Source organism: Scatophagus argus, chromosome 23 (assembly GCF_020382885.2).
Source record: "Scatophagus argus isolate fScaArg1 chromosome 23, fScaArg1.pri, whole genome shotgun sequence".
Classification (NCBI taxonomy): Eukaryota; Metazoa; Chordata; class Actinopteri; family Scatophagidae; genus Scatophagus; species Scatophagus argus.
This window is the reverse complement of record NC_058515.1, coordinates 14429838-14445587: the sequence shown is the minus strand read 5'-3', so window position 1 is coordinate 14445587 and position 15750 is coordinate 14429838. Positions and strand designations below refer to the sequence as shown.

Genomic DNA, 15750 nt, shown 5'->3' with positions numbered 1-15750 from the left:
GCTAACACCCATAAAATTACTTCTGTGTTCTCCCCCTAATGTAACCACACGTAGCTGCGCTTCACTGTGAGTGAGCCAGCCTCCCGTGAGCCCTGAACAACTGAACCTGGAGGAGGCGAGTCGAACCAGCGCGGCTTCTCTTCACTCAGTGTGAGGCTTGACGTCTTGTCGAAACACAAACGGGAGCAGATAAATTAGTTACTAAAGTGTGTGACGGTCCGTAACTCCGTGGGGTGTTGATTTGTTTGTAAGTATCCACGACGACGGCAACCTTGCAGGTGGTGCAGGTCTGTTGTTTTTGTCACTCACATGAAGTCGCTAAAATTGATGCTGCGGTGGTTTAGCTTTTCTACATTTCGCAGGACAGAATAACTCATGAATCAGTCGAATGGGGGGGAAAATCATCCTCAGTTTTTTATTTCTTTTGGTCGTATCACCAAGCCCTACGTCAAAGCCGGGATCTCTTAACAAAGCAACTTTGGCAAAAACAGGACAGAAAAACAAAGAAGTTAGCTGAGACTTCAGTATGAAATCTTGAGTGTTCTTATTGGCTAATTTTCATGGTGATGTAACGGGTTATGTTTGATTAATGCTTCTTGTGAATTCAGCAGAAAAATGTGAATAATGATGGGGGTTTTTTTGGTTTCGGTTTTGGTTTATTTATTGCAACTGCATTTGTCAATAAAGAAAGAAAATAAAGGTGATCAGATTGACACTGCAAGTAGACAAAAAAAAACCAAGTTGAAACACAAGTTGATTCTCAATCAAACTTAAATATTTATTCATAAAACTCTAAGTCCCGCTACAAAAAAAAAAGAGTACATTTCAGTAAAATCTTACATCTTTCATTTGACATCCCCCCCTCAACAAGCATCGTCGTATCCCTTGTGATATATAAAAAGGCAAAAAAATATACAATAACCAACTTTTATAGTGTCTTTGGTTCAAACCATCAGTAATACCTTTGATTAAAGCTCCCTTTGCACTCGTGTGCTGCTGTATCGTGTTGGGCATTAAAAACGACGTCACTCAAACGGTCCTCAGCGTTTTCCCAGACTTGATGCATACTGAGCGAGGACGCCGTCCTTTCCTGAGCGACCGCAACAACTTCGTGCAGTTGATCGCAGAAAACTTTCAAATGTACTTTTTTACGTCACTGAAATTTTTATTCTAAACACACACACACACACACACACACACACATCCCAGAACAAAACAGTCAACTCAGAAACCAAAAACACAGATTTCTCCATTTGCACCACATATTCAGACTGATCGTTTTGATGCTAACGGGGGCTAAAATGACAAGATTTAACCCTGGAAACGTTCTCGTCATTTGAACTCTTCTGGGATCAGGGAACTGTAACGTAAAGCATTACTGAAGACAACAAAAACTGTAATATTGGCATATAATCTGTCTCAAGTGCTACTGAACAAACATACAGACACCTACGTCATGACACAAAGCGTACGACTGCTGATGGACGACGGCTCTTTTCCACTTCCTGTTCTGACAGAAGGGACGTCCGCTTTTAACAAACGACTGATAGCATAAACACTTAAGGCACATGATGGTAACGTGGGAAGTTTAGGCATGACTTCGCTTTGAACCGAGTCCTGCTTAATCGTTCAAAACTTAAGGAGGACTGAAGGAGACGTTCATGGACCTGAAAAGTAAAACTGAATGACAACTCAAACTTTGAAGTCTTTGAGTCCAACGCGGGGGGAAAAGGCCTTCGACCAGCAGCAGTGAATGAATATTATATAGTGTATATATTACATTGGTAGTGTGTGCGTGTGTGTGTGTGTGTGTGTGGTTTGTGTGTGTGTGTACAGCGAGGAGACGTCGCACAGCAAATCTCCTCCGTTTCCCATCCTCCACCAGCGTCGCCATACGGAGACACAGTCTCTCTCTCTCCTCACATAACGTCCGTCCGCTTTCCGTCCATCCGACCTTCACTTGGTCGTAAACCTGAGCGACAGGAAGACACAGACAGAGCGAGACATGTGGTAAACAGGAAGACGGGAGGATGGCGAGGAATCACACGGACGGAAAACAAGTCAAAAACGTAAGACAAGCGAAGTGGAGACATTTCGAAGGCGACAGACGAACTGCTGGTACCTGGCAATGATGTGTGTGACCATCCTGTCTGTGATGCCTGGACAGACATCTTCAGCCAATCGGATGTTGCGTTCCAGCTCCTCGATGGCCAATCGCTGCTCAGAGTGCTCCTTGTGCTGCTGCTTCAGCTACAGAACAAGACAACATTCAGTTTCTTCTTGTTATCGTTTGTTTCTGTTGTGTTTTGCAATCAAAAATCAAAGATTGTAAAACGTGCTGCGATTGTCGTTTCTGTCGTGTGTTTCATTTGATTCTCTTTATGGGCAGAAGTGCGTTGGTGCTAACCTCTGTGAAGATGGGGGAGATGACTGTGGTCAAACTGGCAGATTTACTCAGCTGATCCTGACCCTGCACAGATGACGAGGAGGAGGAGGAAGAGGAGGAGGAAGAGGAGGAGGAAGAGGAGGGTGAGCAGATTTAATCTCAGTCGAGTTTTACTCTTTTGTCTGTCAAAACCGTCTTGTGAAATTCAGCACAAACTTACAGTCAGGAAGTTTGGCTGTTAAATCTCACGAGAGGCAAAGTCATCTCATGAGATTTCAGAGCAAAAAGTTTAACAAAATGAGAAGCATAATAATAATTTTGTCCCCTTTAATGTATAAAAAACATGAATTCTTTATTAAAGACAGAAAGACAAACTGAAAACATTTTCAACTTTATTTTCTTTTTTGCTCAAAACAAGAAATCCCAGAATGAGATGAGCTATCAGGAAAATCTGTTAATTGAGCACATGCATATACAGTACACATATAAATACACAGTATATGTATTTGTACACACAGAGATGGTACTGACCGTTCCATTCAGGACCTTCCTGCCCTCCGTCTTCTTCTTCCTGACGGTGGTAAAGGACCATTCAGGAGACTCGCTGTTCTCTTTATTACTGGACTCACTTCATACACACACACACACACACACACTCATGTTACCCTCCAAGCACATACAGTTTAGGATACACACATAAAAAGACGGCAGCTTCGTGTCAAACAGCAATGTGAGGTTTGTCGCGACAGCCTCACCTGTCGGAGTCTTCAGAGCTGCTGTCGCTGTGCCCCTCCTCCCTCCACCTCCTGTACCTGTCGATCAGCTCGCTGAGGTAGGACGTCTTCTTACAGTGTTTGACGATGAACTTGTGTTTGAGGAGCTCCTTGGCTGTTGGACGCTGCGTGAACAGAGACAAAACTCACCGGCTGACCAAGTCTGACCTCGTGCGCTTTGGGAGTTCGTTCGTGCAAAGTGACAACATGATTTGGGAACACGTAAAGCATGGAGGAGAGGAGCCGTGTGTCCACCAGGGGGCAGCAGAGCTCCAGTCACACACAGCAAAGGGAAGCGAGTGTGTGTGTGTGTGTGTCTTACAAAGGCAGGGTCCTTGTTGAGGCAGGCCTCGGTGAACTCTTTGAAGCTCTTGGAGAAGTCGCCGGCCAGCGTTGGCGGAGGAGACTTGGGGATGTGGAAGAGCACTCGCATCGGGTGCATGTCCGAGTTGGGAGGTTCGCCCTTGGCGAGCTCGATGGCCGTGATGCCCAGCGACCAAATATCAGCCTGGAGAGACAAAGACGGACAGACGGACGGACAGAACAACAGCGATCAGACTCCTCATCTCTGCGTCATCAACACTGTGGATGTGCGTTGTGTAAACAGACTGAGTGTTTCAACTGCCGCTGAAGTTTGTTCAGTTGTTTAGGAAGAGAGATTACACAGCTTAACGCGCGCACACACACACACACACACACTCACACACACACACACACAGTCAGGTGGTTTGCATGTGCGCTGAGACTTTCTGTTGACACGACGGCTGTCAAACCCACCGAGCATATGGCAACAACACACACTCAGAGGTTACACCTGCACACAGGTTGAATGTCACTTTGTTTCAACCTGCTCCAATGACCATGTGGCAGGTAACACACGCACACACACACACACACACACACACACACACACACACACACACAGCTCAGGGTCACATTACAACATGCTTGGTCACTGTTTGACTGTTGCTGCTGGCTCTGTTACTCTCTTACACCACTGGACATATGGCAGCCTGCAGCAGGACTCAAACACACACACACACACACACACACACACCACATGTATTCATGAGGACTTGTACACCTGCTTCATCTCACCACAGAAGGATTCTGTGGGTGAATTGTCCCTTCAAAGTAAAAATACTTCCTGTCCACCTGGTCCTGAAGGTCTGAACAGTACAGCCTGTACAAATGACATACCTGACAGCACAATGGCCGCCTTCTGACTGCTCAGGTTACGTCTGCTGCTGTTTGCACAAAGTCACACTTTGAAAACATGTTCTTCAAATCAGAAAAGAAAAAAACCTGAACAATCTGAACAACGTGTCACCTTCGTTGTTGTCATCACTGCGACGGAAATTACTACAACATTAAGAACTGTAAGTTAAGAAAATAAAAGAACTGGGGACTTCCTGTGAGAACAGTGGCTAAAATCATCACAGCAAACCGAAGAGGAAGAGGAGGAAGAGGAGGAGGAGGAGGAGGAGGAGGAGGAGCAGTCCGGCGTCACACTTTGTGGCGTCTCACCTTGGAGTCGTAGGCAGACTGCTGGATAACCTCAGGAGCCATCCAGAACGGCGTTCCCACAAAGGTTTCCCTCTTGATCTGCGTGTCTGTGAGCTGACCGGCCACACCGAAGTCAGCCAGCTTCACCTGACCGTGTTCTGACAGCAGGACGTTGGCAGCTGCGGAGGAGGAGGAGGAGGAGGAGGAGGATGGTTTTGTGAGTCATTTACTCCACAGATTAAATGTACACTGCAGCTTCTGATAGAATCTAAACCGCTTTCAAGTCATTCTTGCTACCAAAGCGCGTGTTTGCAGCGTGCAGAGGAAATCCTGGTGAAAGCTTTGCTATTTTTGGCGTACTTTTTTAATTTCACCACCAGGGGGCTCCAGGATCAGAAACTCTAGAAACTGTGGCTTTAAATGTGGGAATCTGAACAGTGTGTATGGGTAAACATGGGCACAGAGGGTGAAGAGTGCTGCCTGTGTGCCCTTAAAGGGGCAGTCCATCATTTTTTTTTAATATCCAATCAATTATATATCAAACAGGTGTAAAGGTCTTCTGTAGCTTTGTGAGGAGGTCTCTTAAGGCTCTGGTTTCTCAGGGTGGAGAAGCTGAAAGCCTGTGTTATAAACTGCAGGTAGAATGACAGATGTGTTGCATTATGGGTAGTGTAGTTCTTTTAGGAGCTTGACCATTCCGGTCCCATCCGTACCTTTGATGTCCCTGTGGATCTTCTTCTCCGAGTGCAGGTAGTCGAGCCCCTTCAGGATCTCCTTCAGCATGGTGGCGATCTGAGCTTCGTCAAACGGACCCGCCCGCAGCTGCACACACACGATGACACAGGTGTAAAACACTCGCCGACGAGCTGCAGGCCGCACGCAGGAGCTCAAACACACCCTGATCAGGTTTGTTCAGGACAAGACTCAACAGGGGCGACCAAAGACAGCACGAGATCAGAGGTACTGTGGACTACTGCTTACACTTCATGACACATTTGCACTTTTAAATGTAGCTTTTAATGTATCGCATGTAGATTTTAAATTGTGGATGAATGAACAGTGTGTGAATGAGCAAAGCTCGGGGACAATAATGTTTTATTATTATCATTATTATTATTATTATACTGAACAAGTTATTCATATCCCTTTCCAACTTCCAACGTATCATTCTTCCCAAAGAACTGCTTCATGGACTCGATACGGTCCACGTTTTTCGACTTTGTCTTCATTGTTTTGTGGTTTTATTTGGAGACAAACGTTGAAACAACATCAAACCACGTAGTCGCATCCAAAGTTATTCAGACCAAACAAACGGACGAGCACATTTTCCAGCCACTAAAGCAGCACTTTTGAATTTCAGTCCTTTGGATGGACGCCAACGGATTCCGGATCAATGCAGAACCGTTCGCACTTTAAGGGTGATCGACTCACCAAGTCGAGCGCCGAACCTCCGCCAAGATACTCCATGATGATCCATAGCTTGCTGCCCTGCAAAGAGAGAGAGAGAGACATCAATCAACACGCTGCGTTTCGTGTCCTGTACCCGTCAAGACGCCAACGTGGAGCGCGTCCCACCTTCAGATAGGAGCCGTAGTACTTGGTGATGTACGGACTGTCGCACTGACTGAGGACTGTGATCTCCTGCTGGATGTCCTCGATCTCGTCCTCGGCCTCCTCGAGGTCGATGGTCTTGATGGCCACGACGCTCTGGGTACGATTATCGATGCCTTTAAACACCTGCAGGAGGAGGAAGAGGAGGGAGAGAGGAGAAATGGAAAGAGAGGGAAGAATTAAGATGGAGGGAAAAAAGGAAGACAATAACAGAAAAGGTTTCACTGACGCTAACGACTCACCTCCCCAAAAGATCCTTTTCCAATGCGATCCAATTTGGTGAACAACTCCTCCGGATCAATCTGAGTACTCTGAGAGGAGGGACGAAGAGGGAACTGATTAACAGACGTTCATATTCACTCTGTATTTAAAGGAACACACAACTTTAAAATGTTTTACAAATAAACGAACGAGGCACATGCACAGTCACAAAGGTTTGAAACAGTTCCCATCACATTCCCTGCTGCTCTCACTGCTATTTCCTCACACACAGGGCTTTGCAACACGACGACAGTCATGTTGTCACCGCAGAGAGCCAGCACACACACACACACACACACACTCAAAAAAAAAAACCCATAAAAACACAGAAGGAAGCAAGCATGACAGTTAAAGATAACAGGAACTGAACACATACAGCTGCCAGACCACACACACACACACACACACACTTATCTCTGAGGACTTTCCACTGACTTACACTCATTTCCTAACTCTACACTCGGTTACTGCTGTGGTTGTCGAGCCCAGAGAAACGATCGTCACAGCGACGAGTTCTTAAAAGTGAATTTCGCTGTTAAACCGACGACGCGTCACAGTTAAGCTGCACAAGAAATTCATGTAAATCTGACGTGTCCTGATTTCGTTTTGTCACACTCAAAGTCCTTAAAAGTCACGGAGGGTTCGGCCTCAGGAGAGCGCGAATGTGAGCGTGAGCTCTGCTGCACAGACTCTGGCTCCAAATGACATCACCACGCGTGTAACCACCCTTGGTACGGAGCTAATGTGTAATTAACATGTAACCGATCACAAGCAAAATAAACAACAACAACAACAACAATAACAACATGACTGATTCGCTGCAAGAACAAACTGGTTAGCTGAGAAGAAGGATTAGTGGAACTGCAGTAGAAGCTGTGATGGACTGCAGAACAACAGACAGACAGTCAGACAGACAGCCTGACAGACAGACAGACAGACAGACAGACAGACAGACAGACAGACAGACAGACTGTACCGCACAGGATGACTTATGCACAACATGCTTACATAACAAACACAAGTCAGTAACGTCTGCTTTCTAACTCCAGTCTAACTCCACTCCCTCACGAACACTTTGTGAGCCTGAGCAACACACACACACACACACACACACACACACACACACACACACACACACACTTTGCTCTAAAAACATGTTTGGAAGAACTTTTGATAAAAACACACACACAGAAGCATATGATATTCCTATGATGCTGGTTGAGTTTCCTCCCTGAACTAAAAAAAGGAACAACCACAACACACACACACACACACACACACACACACACACACACACACACACGCGGTGCCCACAATGCTGCCACGCCCTGTCAGCAAACACAGCGGTTACAGTCTAATGATACTTTCAGCTTGGTTCAGAGAGAGACGGGGAAGAAACAGAAGAGAAGAAGCAAAGATGAGGAGAGATTTCACATTAAGATGATCTCCGTGGAGCGAATGATATCAGAGACAAAGACAACTTAATGCTTTAACAAAAAACAACAAACAAAATGTTGTGATCCATAACAGCTCGAGTAGCTTCACACGTCTCCTACTGTCTGACATGTGTGATGGTTCAGGTGCAGAACATCTAACCGCAACGTCCCGTCTTCGACCTCTGATGCATGTTTCATGTCATACGCCCTTTTTCTCTGCGTTTCCTGTCTGTAAGCTGTCAAATGAAGTCGGGGGGGCTTTAAGTGTCCAAAATACTTTTATTGCAAGTCAGCGAGTCAGTTTTCCTCCAAGAGCACAGGACCCTGAACTACCCACAAAAGTAATCAAGTTTTATTAAAGAAAACATCCAAAACATCCAACCAGAAGTCCGACAACAAAACAAAACCTGTCACCCGAGCGAGGCCGACTATTAAGCCTGATGTGCCTGAACGCAACTGTTCACACCTGCTGTTAACATCTGTCCCGAGACAGCTGTGAGTGCAGGCGTGAACGCACGCCGAGACGCTCTGTGGACAAACCGGACACGTGATCTCTCAGACCACATTGTGAGGTGTTCTGGGCCACATCGAAGCACCACCTGCTCGGCTGACGTCCTCCGAGACAACAAGAAGCCACACGGGTGAGACGCTCTCTCATTTCCATTTGGTTCGCTCAGATGCAAACTGGGCTGCTGAGGTAAGCAGCAGATGTTTGTCAACACACTGTTTGTTTGTTTCAGCTCATTTCACCACTGAACCAGTAACCACAACACCCCCAGACTCCATTAAAAATGATTCAGTTTTAAGAGCTGTGGAGTGAGGAGAAAGCTAATAAACTTTGTGAAACGTTTATGGCAAATTCGAAATCATTCTGAAGTCTCTTTGTTGGTGTCAGTGTGTTGTAGCATCACCGTCATCGCCAGCCCGTCTGCTCCTGAGTCGACCTGCCGACGTTCAGCAGCTGTTTGAATGTTTCATCTGATTTCACCGTTCACACCAGCTAACCAGCAAGAAGACATCTTTTTATTGACGGTAAGCATGTCAAATTTTACTAATACGGTGAAAAGAAATCACTTGCTGGGAAAGTCTCCAGACTCCCTTTAAAAATCCCTCAGTTTTGTCGGTTGCTGCATTAGGAGTAACTTTATAAAGTCTGTGAAACACCTTCTGTGACTGATTCTTAATTATTTGGGTCTTCTTGTAAATTCGGCAAACGTTAAATATTATTTCTACTTTTGTTTTTTGGTGTTTTGGTTCTTTTTGGTCTCAACGAGGTCAGTCCAGATTTAAACCACTGGACGGCCAAACACTTGCAGACCAATCACGTTCCAGCAGCCTGACCTTCACGTTGAGTTTAGTGCTAATTGCTTTGGCTGCGTTGCTGGGAAAAACTGACATTTTGACAGACCATATTTCCCAGCAGTCACCTGCGACGTATAAAACCATTTTCCACAGTTTTTTATCCACTCCACAAAACATTTCAAAGTTCTCAAACGCAGCTTTCACCTTTAGCTTAGCTTATCAGCCCTCTTTTGGGCGTCTGCAGCGCCTCTGGTTGGCCTCTTCCTTTATCTCCTGAAAGCATTTTTACAACCGATAATTACAGGATAACATACTGCACTCCTTTATCATTCCAGTAAGCTCGCACGTCTTAAATCCTGACCAGAAGTTTGATCAGAAGTTTGAAATGTGATTGCACTGGACGTGAGGTCAATAAGGAAGTGCAGAAACTGGGTCTTCAGATATCAGTTATGATGTAATGATGTGATATCAACAATGAGGCTTCCCCAGAAGGACCTCTCGTCCCGACAGCACCCAGGTCCACTATGAGGACCTCAGAAGCAGGGACAGGTGTAGCACACAGTCCCAGGAGTCAGCCTTTATTATCTCTGCCTTAAACACAAAACATACACATACTTTATCTGTGTACTTGTCTTTCAGAAGTGATTGAACTTCCTGCATTGGCTGAAAGACAAAGCTGAGAGGTTACACTTCGACCTTTTCTGTCTTTGTGAGGTGAAAGAACAACATTTAGGGCAGAGGAGGAAGTTAAATATTTAACACTTGCTCAATCATTACAGACCAGACAGGCAGTTCTGTTACCGGAGGATAAAGTCTGTATTTCTACGTCTGAGAGACACAGGAACCGTAACGTCCAGCTAACGAGAAATAACGGCTGTCGGGAATTGTGACTGAGCTTATCAGTTACGGACATTCAAGGAGAATTACACGAATGTAAACAAACCAACTTTCCAGATTTCAGTGTGTCCAGAGCGTTAATGTTTAACCAAAGCCACAATGTCAAGAAAGAGTCCACATTATGTTGCAGACTGAGATTAAATCCTTTGATTCAACAAAGAGCACAGGAGAGTTATGAAATAAGGAAGCTGAGAAGGCTTGTTGTGGTGCGTGTCAGTCAGCTAACCAGTCAGGAGGATCACTGGATCCAAACCGCTTCAAGAGCAAAATCCTTTCTGACCAGCGACGCAAGCGTCCAGTGTGGACGTGACTTATTTTACCAGTACACAGGATGTACTTTTACATGTTGTATCAGTGATACTGCAGCTAACGATTATTCTGCAGGTGACTAACCAGACCAACACGGAGGTGAGTAGCTGCTGAGTGAATTTTCATGTTTTGAGCGAACTGTTCCTTTAAGACACAAGCTCAGTGTTGTTTAAACCTCCAGCTCCTGCTACAAACAAAACAACTCCTCGTCTTCAGTGTCCCTGACGCAGATGCAACACATTTTCTATCCTTCAAGCACTCTGTTTGTTTTCACCTCCACTGTTTACAGGGGAGCCGTGGCAACCGGACACACCTGAGTGTCGGAGCTACAGGTTAAACGGCGATAAGGGAAACACTGGCGATAAGCGGCAGATAGAAAAACGAGAGACGGGGTCCGATTCAGAGGTCAGGGACGTCTGCCCGGTCCATGCAAACACTCAGCTGCCCAGGAGGACTTGGACGAAGCTGTGGAAACTCTGTGTGCAAGTGAGCGCCAGGGAGCCATGTTTTTACTAACAAGTGGTGTCCAAACATCCAAACCAAAGAGCCTCTGTGTGTGTGTGTGTGTGTGTGTGTGCTCTGGAGGTCAAAGGTCACAGCTGCGGGAGGAGGAAGTACAAACACAGCATTCTCAAAAATGACCTTTGCAGGGATGCGTCATGTGAAAATCTGACCGCTCTTCAACATTTCCTGTTTCGTCTGAGCTCAACTCGAAAACATCTGCCGAGTCCGAGAAAAAAAAGGTCACTGAAGTCCATTCAAACTGGATGCTTTTTCAAAACGTGATCTTCAAAAAGCAGCAAGTTCACACTGGAGCTGGGCCACGCCGTCTGAAGTCCGAGATCACAGATCAGAGCCTCCACATCAGTACCCGACCTGATGCCAAATATGGTCCCAGTCTGACCTGAAGGAACTTCCTCGAGACGTTCCTGAGGTGTCAGGTTCTCCGCACTGGGACGGAGAACCTGGAAACATAGTCAGAAGACGCAATAAAAGCTTTGCTTTAAGAAAGACAATTCATTATTGAAATAATTGCTGATTAACCTTCTGACGATCCGCTAAGATCAAACGGGCCAATCGTTGGCGCTCATGGCGTCGTGTGGCCGCAGCCGTGTTGCACAGTCAGACTCGGGTCTTTAATAACCCGCAACTTGGCCTGATCTCACGAACCTCTGGCCAAACTGAGACGTGATAATAAAGCACCAGAGCCATGAGTGAGGCGGCGTGACGGCTGTTTTAAAGCTCTGGATTAGGAAAATGTGAATGTAAACAAAGCAAAGAGAAGAACGCGGGACAGTAAAAACGCTGTGTGATTCAGCCACAGAAACACTGACTCACCAGCCGCTTGGCTGGCAGCTGCTGAGCCTTTCTCACCCAGAAGCACACGGAAACACATGCAGGCCAGCAGTCTTTTCAGTGTGTCAGCTGTGGTGGAGCCTGTGATTATGTTGTGACGGGATTACAAAGAGAAGAAGAAGAAGAAGAAGAAGAAGAAGAAGACACTCCCCAGCCTTTGATCAGGGCCATCTCTGTGGACACACCCACAGGTGGCTTCCCCGCAATGTCTGCCACGTCAGAGACAAGCTGCTCACTGCGAACTGATTTACTGCAGGACGATCAGCTGGAAGTGAAGAAGCCACAGTTGACCGGGGAAACAGGAAGTCCTCCGTTTACCCTTTTAGTCTTTATAAAGCCTGGAAGGGATTCAAACAAGGCTTCAGGCCTCATCTCTGACCGTAGCCTGCATCTGATGTCTTAACTTTGCCCGAGCCTTTCTGAGCATCAGGGACGGGTCTCGACCGGGTTTTGTCCACTTCGTCCTGCCGGCGCCGCACAGACGAAGTCCTTGATGTCACACAATGTAAAGAAAAGTTCTGATGCCAACTAAGCACATTCAAAACTCTGTGGTCAGAAGTCGCCAGCAGAGATCATCTGTGAGGAAGACGCTCCACTCTGCAGCGCTGCTGTAAGACCACAGCTGAGCTCGAAGAGGAGGCCAAAACTCTGCGCTGATAGCAAAACCAAAACTAACAACGAGATGATCAATTAAAGTGTGTTTCCGTGGACCTGAACATACGCAGGTACACAGAAACACACAAAGTGTGTGCGTGCCATTAAAACCAGCAGCACATCAGTTAATCAAACAATAAAAGTCAAATTGACCCGCATCATATCAGCTGTAAACCACACTGAAGCAGAACACCAAGCAGTCACACCCAGCATCACGTCCGATGGCGCTGGAAGAGGAAGTGAAGACGTCATGAGTGAAAGTCATTTGTCCCAGTTTCTTTGGATAATCGTTAGAGGCAGCCCTGAATTCATCCTAAGAGCAACATGAATTCCAACACTGAAATTCACACGGTGTGTTTCATTTTATCTTCTCACCTTTTACTGCTCTCGGAAACTCTAATGTTTTATTGTTGTAATTTTTAGTCTTCTTTCATTTTATCTTTCCTTCATGCCTGCGTTGCTTCAGTTTTGCCGTGTGAAGCTCTGTGGGCTCCACGTTTACATGTGAGACGTATCAATAGTCACAAAGAAGTCGTAAAAGTCAGCCGCTTTCGTCCCCTGGGGAAAATAAATCTTCATACCAAACTTTAATGAGCAATCTGAAGCAGAGAGGCGGCAGAGCTGCTGGCTGTTTCCAGCCAGCAGCTCTGCCGCCAACATCACCGAGACCCGAAGCCCGAGCAGATCCTCACCTGTGAGAACCGACTGAGTGCAGAACAGCAAATCCTGAGCGGCGCTTCGCTTCGCTGCAGACACGTCCGAGTGCGTCTGAACGAGTTCACGCTCACGTCCTCCCTCGAGTCTGCTTATGAAAGTCAGGCTTTCCCACTGGAAACCTTAAGACAACCACGTGGACGACAGGAGGAGGACTTCCTCTGTAGCACTGCGACGCCCTGCTTTGGTCACAACTCGTCGGCCATAATGAAGGTCATCTTGAGACCGTTTAGTGGGAGACGAATGTTTGGCCTTCTGTTCAGCAAAGCGTCTTCTGACGCTGGAAACCTGAGGGGTCCTGCTGAGTCAGGGCTCCAAAGTGCACGTGTGACGCCCCGGGTTCAGGTCCACAGAGGGACACTTGAATCCCACCCTCATCTCAAGACAACACAACAAGGCAGGATTAGTTTCATTAAACCGTAACGACTAACCGACAGCCAGCAAAGAACCACATGATGAACGTGATCTAACAGCCGCATTTGTGGCATGCAGGTCTCTCTGGAAGGAGTCCACCAAGTCCTGAGGGAAACCTGAGGCTTACTGGGCCTGAAAATTCAAAACCGAAACAATAAGCTGAAGGCCGCTAAAAAACTACAGGCGTTTCATTCTTTGTAATCGGAGAAATATTGATCAAAGCAGCCTTAAATTTCCATAAACCAAAGTGTTCATGTAGTTAAACCAGCAGCCAAATAACCAGAAACATCAGCAGGCTTTTCCGAGTTGCCAAAATCAATAATCAGCCATCAAAACAGCCGAGCATCTCCTGCCACTCGGTCGATCAATCGAGTATTTTGTCTCTGCAGCATTACACAACACATCCCACAGTCCATCCAGCTGCTGCCGCTGCCAGGTGTCAGGTGTGTGTTGACTCACACTCGACTTCCGCCCCGCCCACCTGGGAGCAGAACAGAGCAGGCAGGGCGAGCGAGCTGACAGTCAGGCAGCCAGTCCCACAGGTAGACACACCTGAGAGCCGGCCGAACGCTTTGACGCGCTCGAAGGGCTCAGCCGACACACCCCGTCGAGGACACAAACAGAACACAACACGTACTGCCACCTCAACCAGTCCACACCGACACCAGCTGCCGTGGGTCGTCACACACGAACCCGGCGTTGACACACGAATACAGAACTAAACGCCCCACAGACGGCACCGGAAGGCCCACAGAAGACCTGAAAGTGAGTCACTGTTGAGCAACAAAGACACAACACGGGTCACAGAGGGAGTGTGACAAACACACCTTATGAGGGCAGCCCATAACGAAAGCAAACGAAAACAGCCCGAAATAAGTTCTCGGACACAATGAGTCACTGTGGGAATATCACGTAAGTATCAGAGTGCTGCAGTCACACACAAGAGCGCTTTTCATAAGCGCAATGTGGGCCCCGGAGCGCCAGAAGGTCCTCACAGGTTACCATACACTCAGTGTGGAGGAACAACATCACAACACAGCCTGAGTCACAATACGAGGAGCGCTGCAGGAACATCTCGGGGCGTGTCAAGTCAGCACAGAACACCTGAGTCACGTCACAAGGTAGGGCAGCCACGTTAAGGGGAGATAAACACCCAGCGGGCCCCTGTGAGCTCAGTGAATATGAATGCTGTTTGAAACACCGAGTCCCTACAGGAGCCATCACACGACATATGCACACAATTAAAATCCAATACAAGTCAGGATCTGGACCTCGTGAGAGACGTTTAAAGAGATCCAAACATCACAGTGTCGCTATGAACTCCATTCGGAGCAGCCGAGTGACATTTTCAGCCATCATACTGTCGAGTTACTTTAGGTGATTTAGGCCTGAAGAGCCAACAGTCAACTTTAAACTCAGCAGAGTCACAGTCTCTGTCAGCACATTAACACTCACACTGCTGGTAAACTGGCTCGCTTTGCGCGTAACGACGGCTTGAAAAGGCACCGAGCGAACCCTCAAATGCCTCATCGCGTCCACCTTTCCACTTACCTGCATACCAGGAACTTCCATGGTTACTTCGAAGTATGAACGCCCTTTTCCTCCTCCAGGTTTGTGTGTTCCTCCTCCTTCTTCTTCTTCTTCTTCTGAGTCTTGTTTTTCTGTTCTTAAACCTCCTCTTCGACCTTTTCCCCACCGAAAAACTCCCCTCCGAAACAAGGTTAAACGTCGAGGTAAAAGTGAAGAAATATATCCGATAGAAAAGGCGGTTCGTTTGCAGTGTGAAAAGAAATGAACAAACTGCAAACACACACTCTCTCTCTCTCTCTCTCTCTCTCACACACACACACACGTCCTATGAGAGTCCACAGCAGCAAAAAAAAGTGTTGAGCAAACGAGGAGGATGACGAGCTGGTTACTGCCTACTTCAAGGGCGGGGCGACAGAGTGTGTAAATGTCAGCTTCACACACGAGGGTGTCTGCTGCCGCCTTGTGTTTCCATGTGGTAACTGTTTGTATATCCATCTTACACCAAAAGCGGCGCTTAATACCTTTAGCTTTTTGTATGTCCTTGAAATAATTCCTGAAATAGGTGACTGACTTAGTATAATTCAATAACTAAATAAATGTG

At 46.7% G+C, this 15750-nt stretch overlaps 1 protein-coding gene across 1 annotated transcript; it reads right to left on the bottom strand.

Annotated features, from left to right (window-relative positions):
- Positions 1 to 753: 753 nt before the first annotated feature.
- stk26 (serine/threonine protein kinase 26) lies at positions 754 to 15473 on the bottom strand. The gene is made up of 12 exons (XM_046381072.1): positions 15171 to 15473; positions 6519 to 6587; positions 6241 to 6402; positions 6097 to 6153; positions 5379 to 5487; positions 4687 to 4844; positions 3482 to 3667; positions 3142 to 3284; positions 2918 to 3014; positions 2408 to 2470; positions 2123 to 2250; positions 754 to 1972 (listed from the first exon to the last, which is right to left on the bottom strand). Exons 1-12 carry the CDS (start codon positions 15189 to 15191, stop codon positions 1957 to 1959), a joined length of 1209 nt encoding a protein of 402 aa, XP_046237028.1. The 5' UTR covers positions 15192 to 15473; the 3' UTR covers positions 754 to 1956.
- Positions 15474 to 15750: the final 277 nt, after the last annotated feature.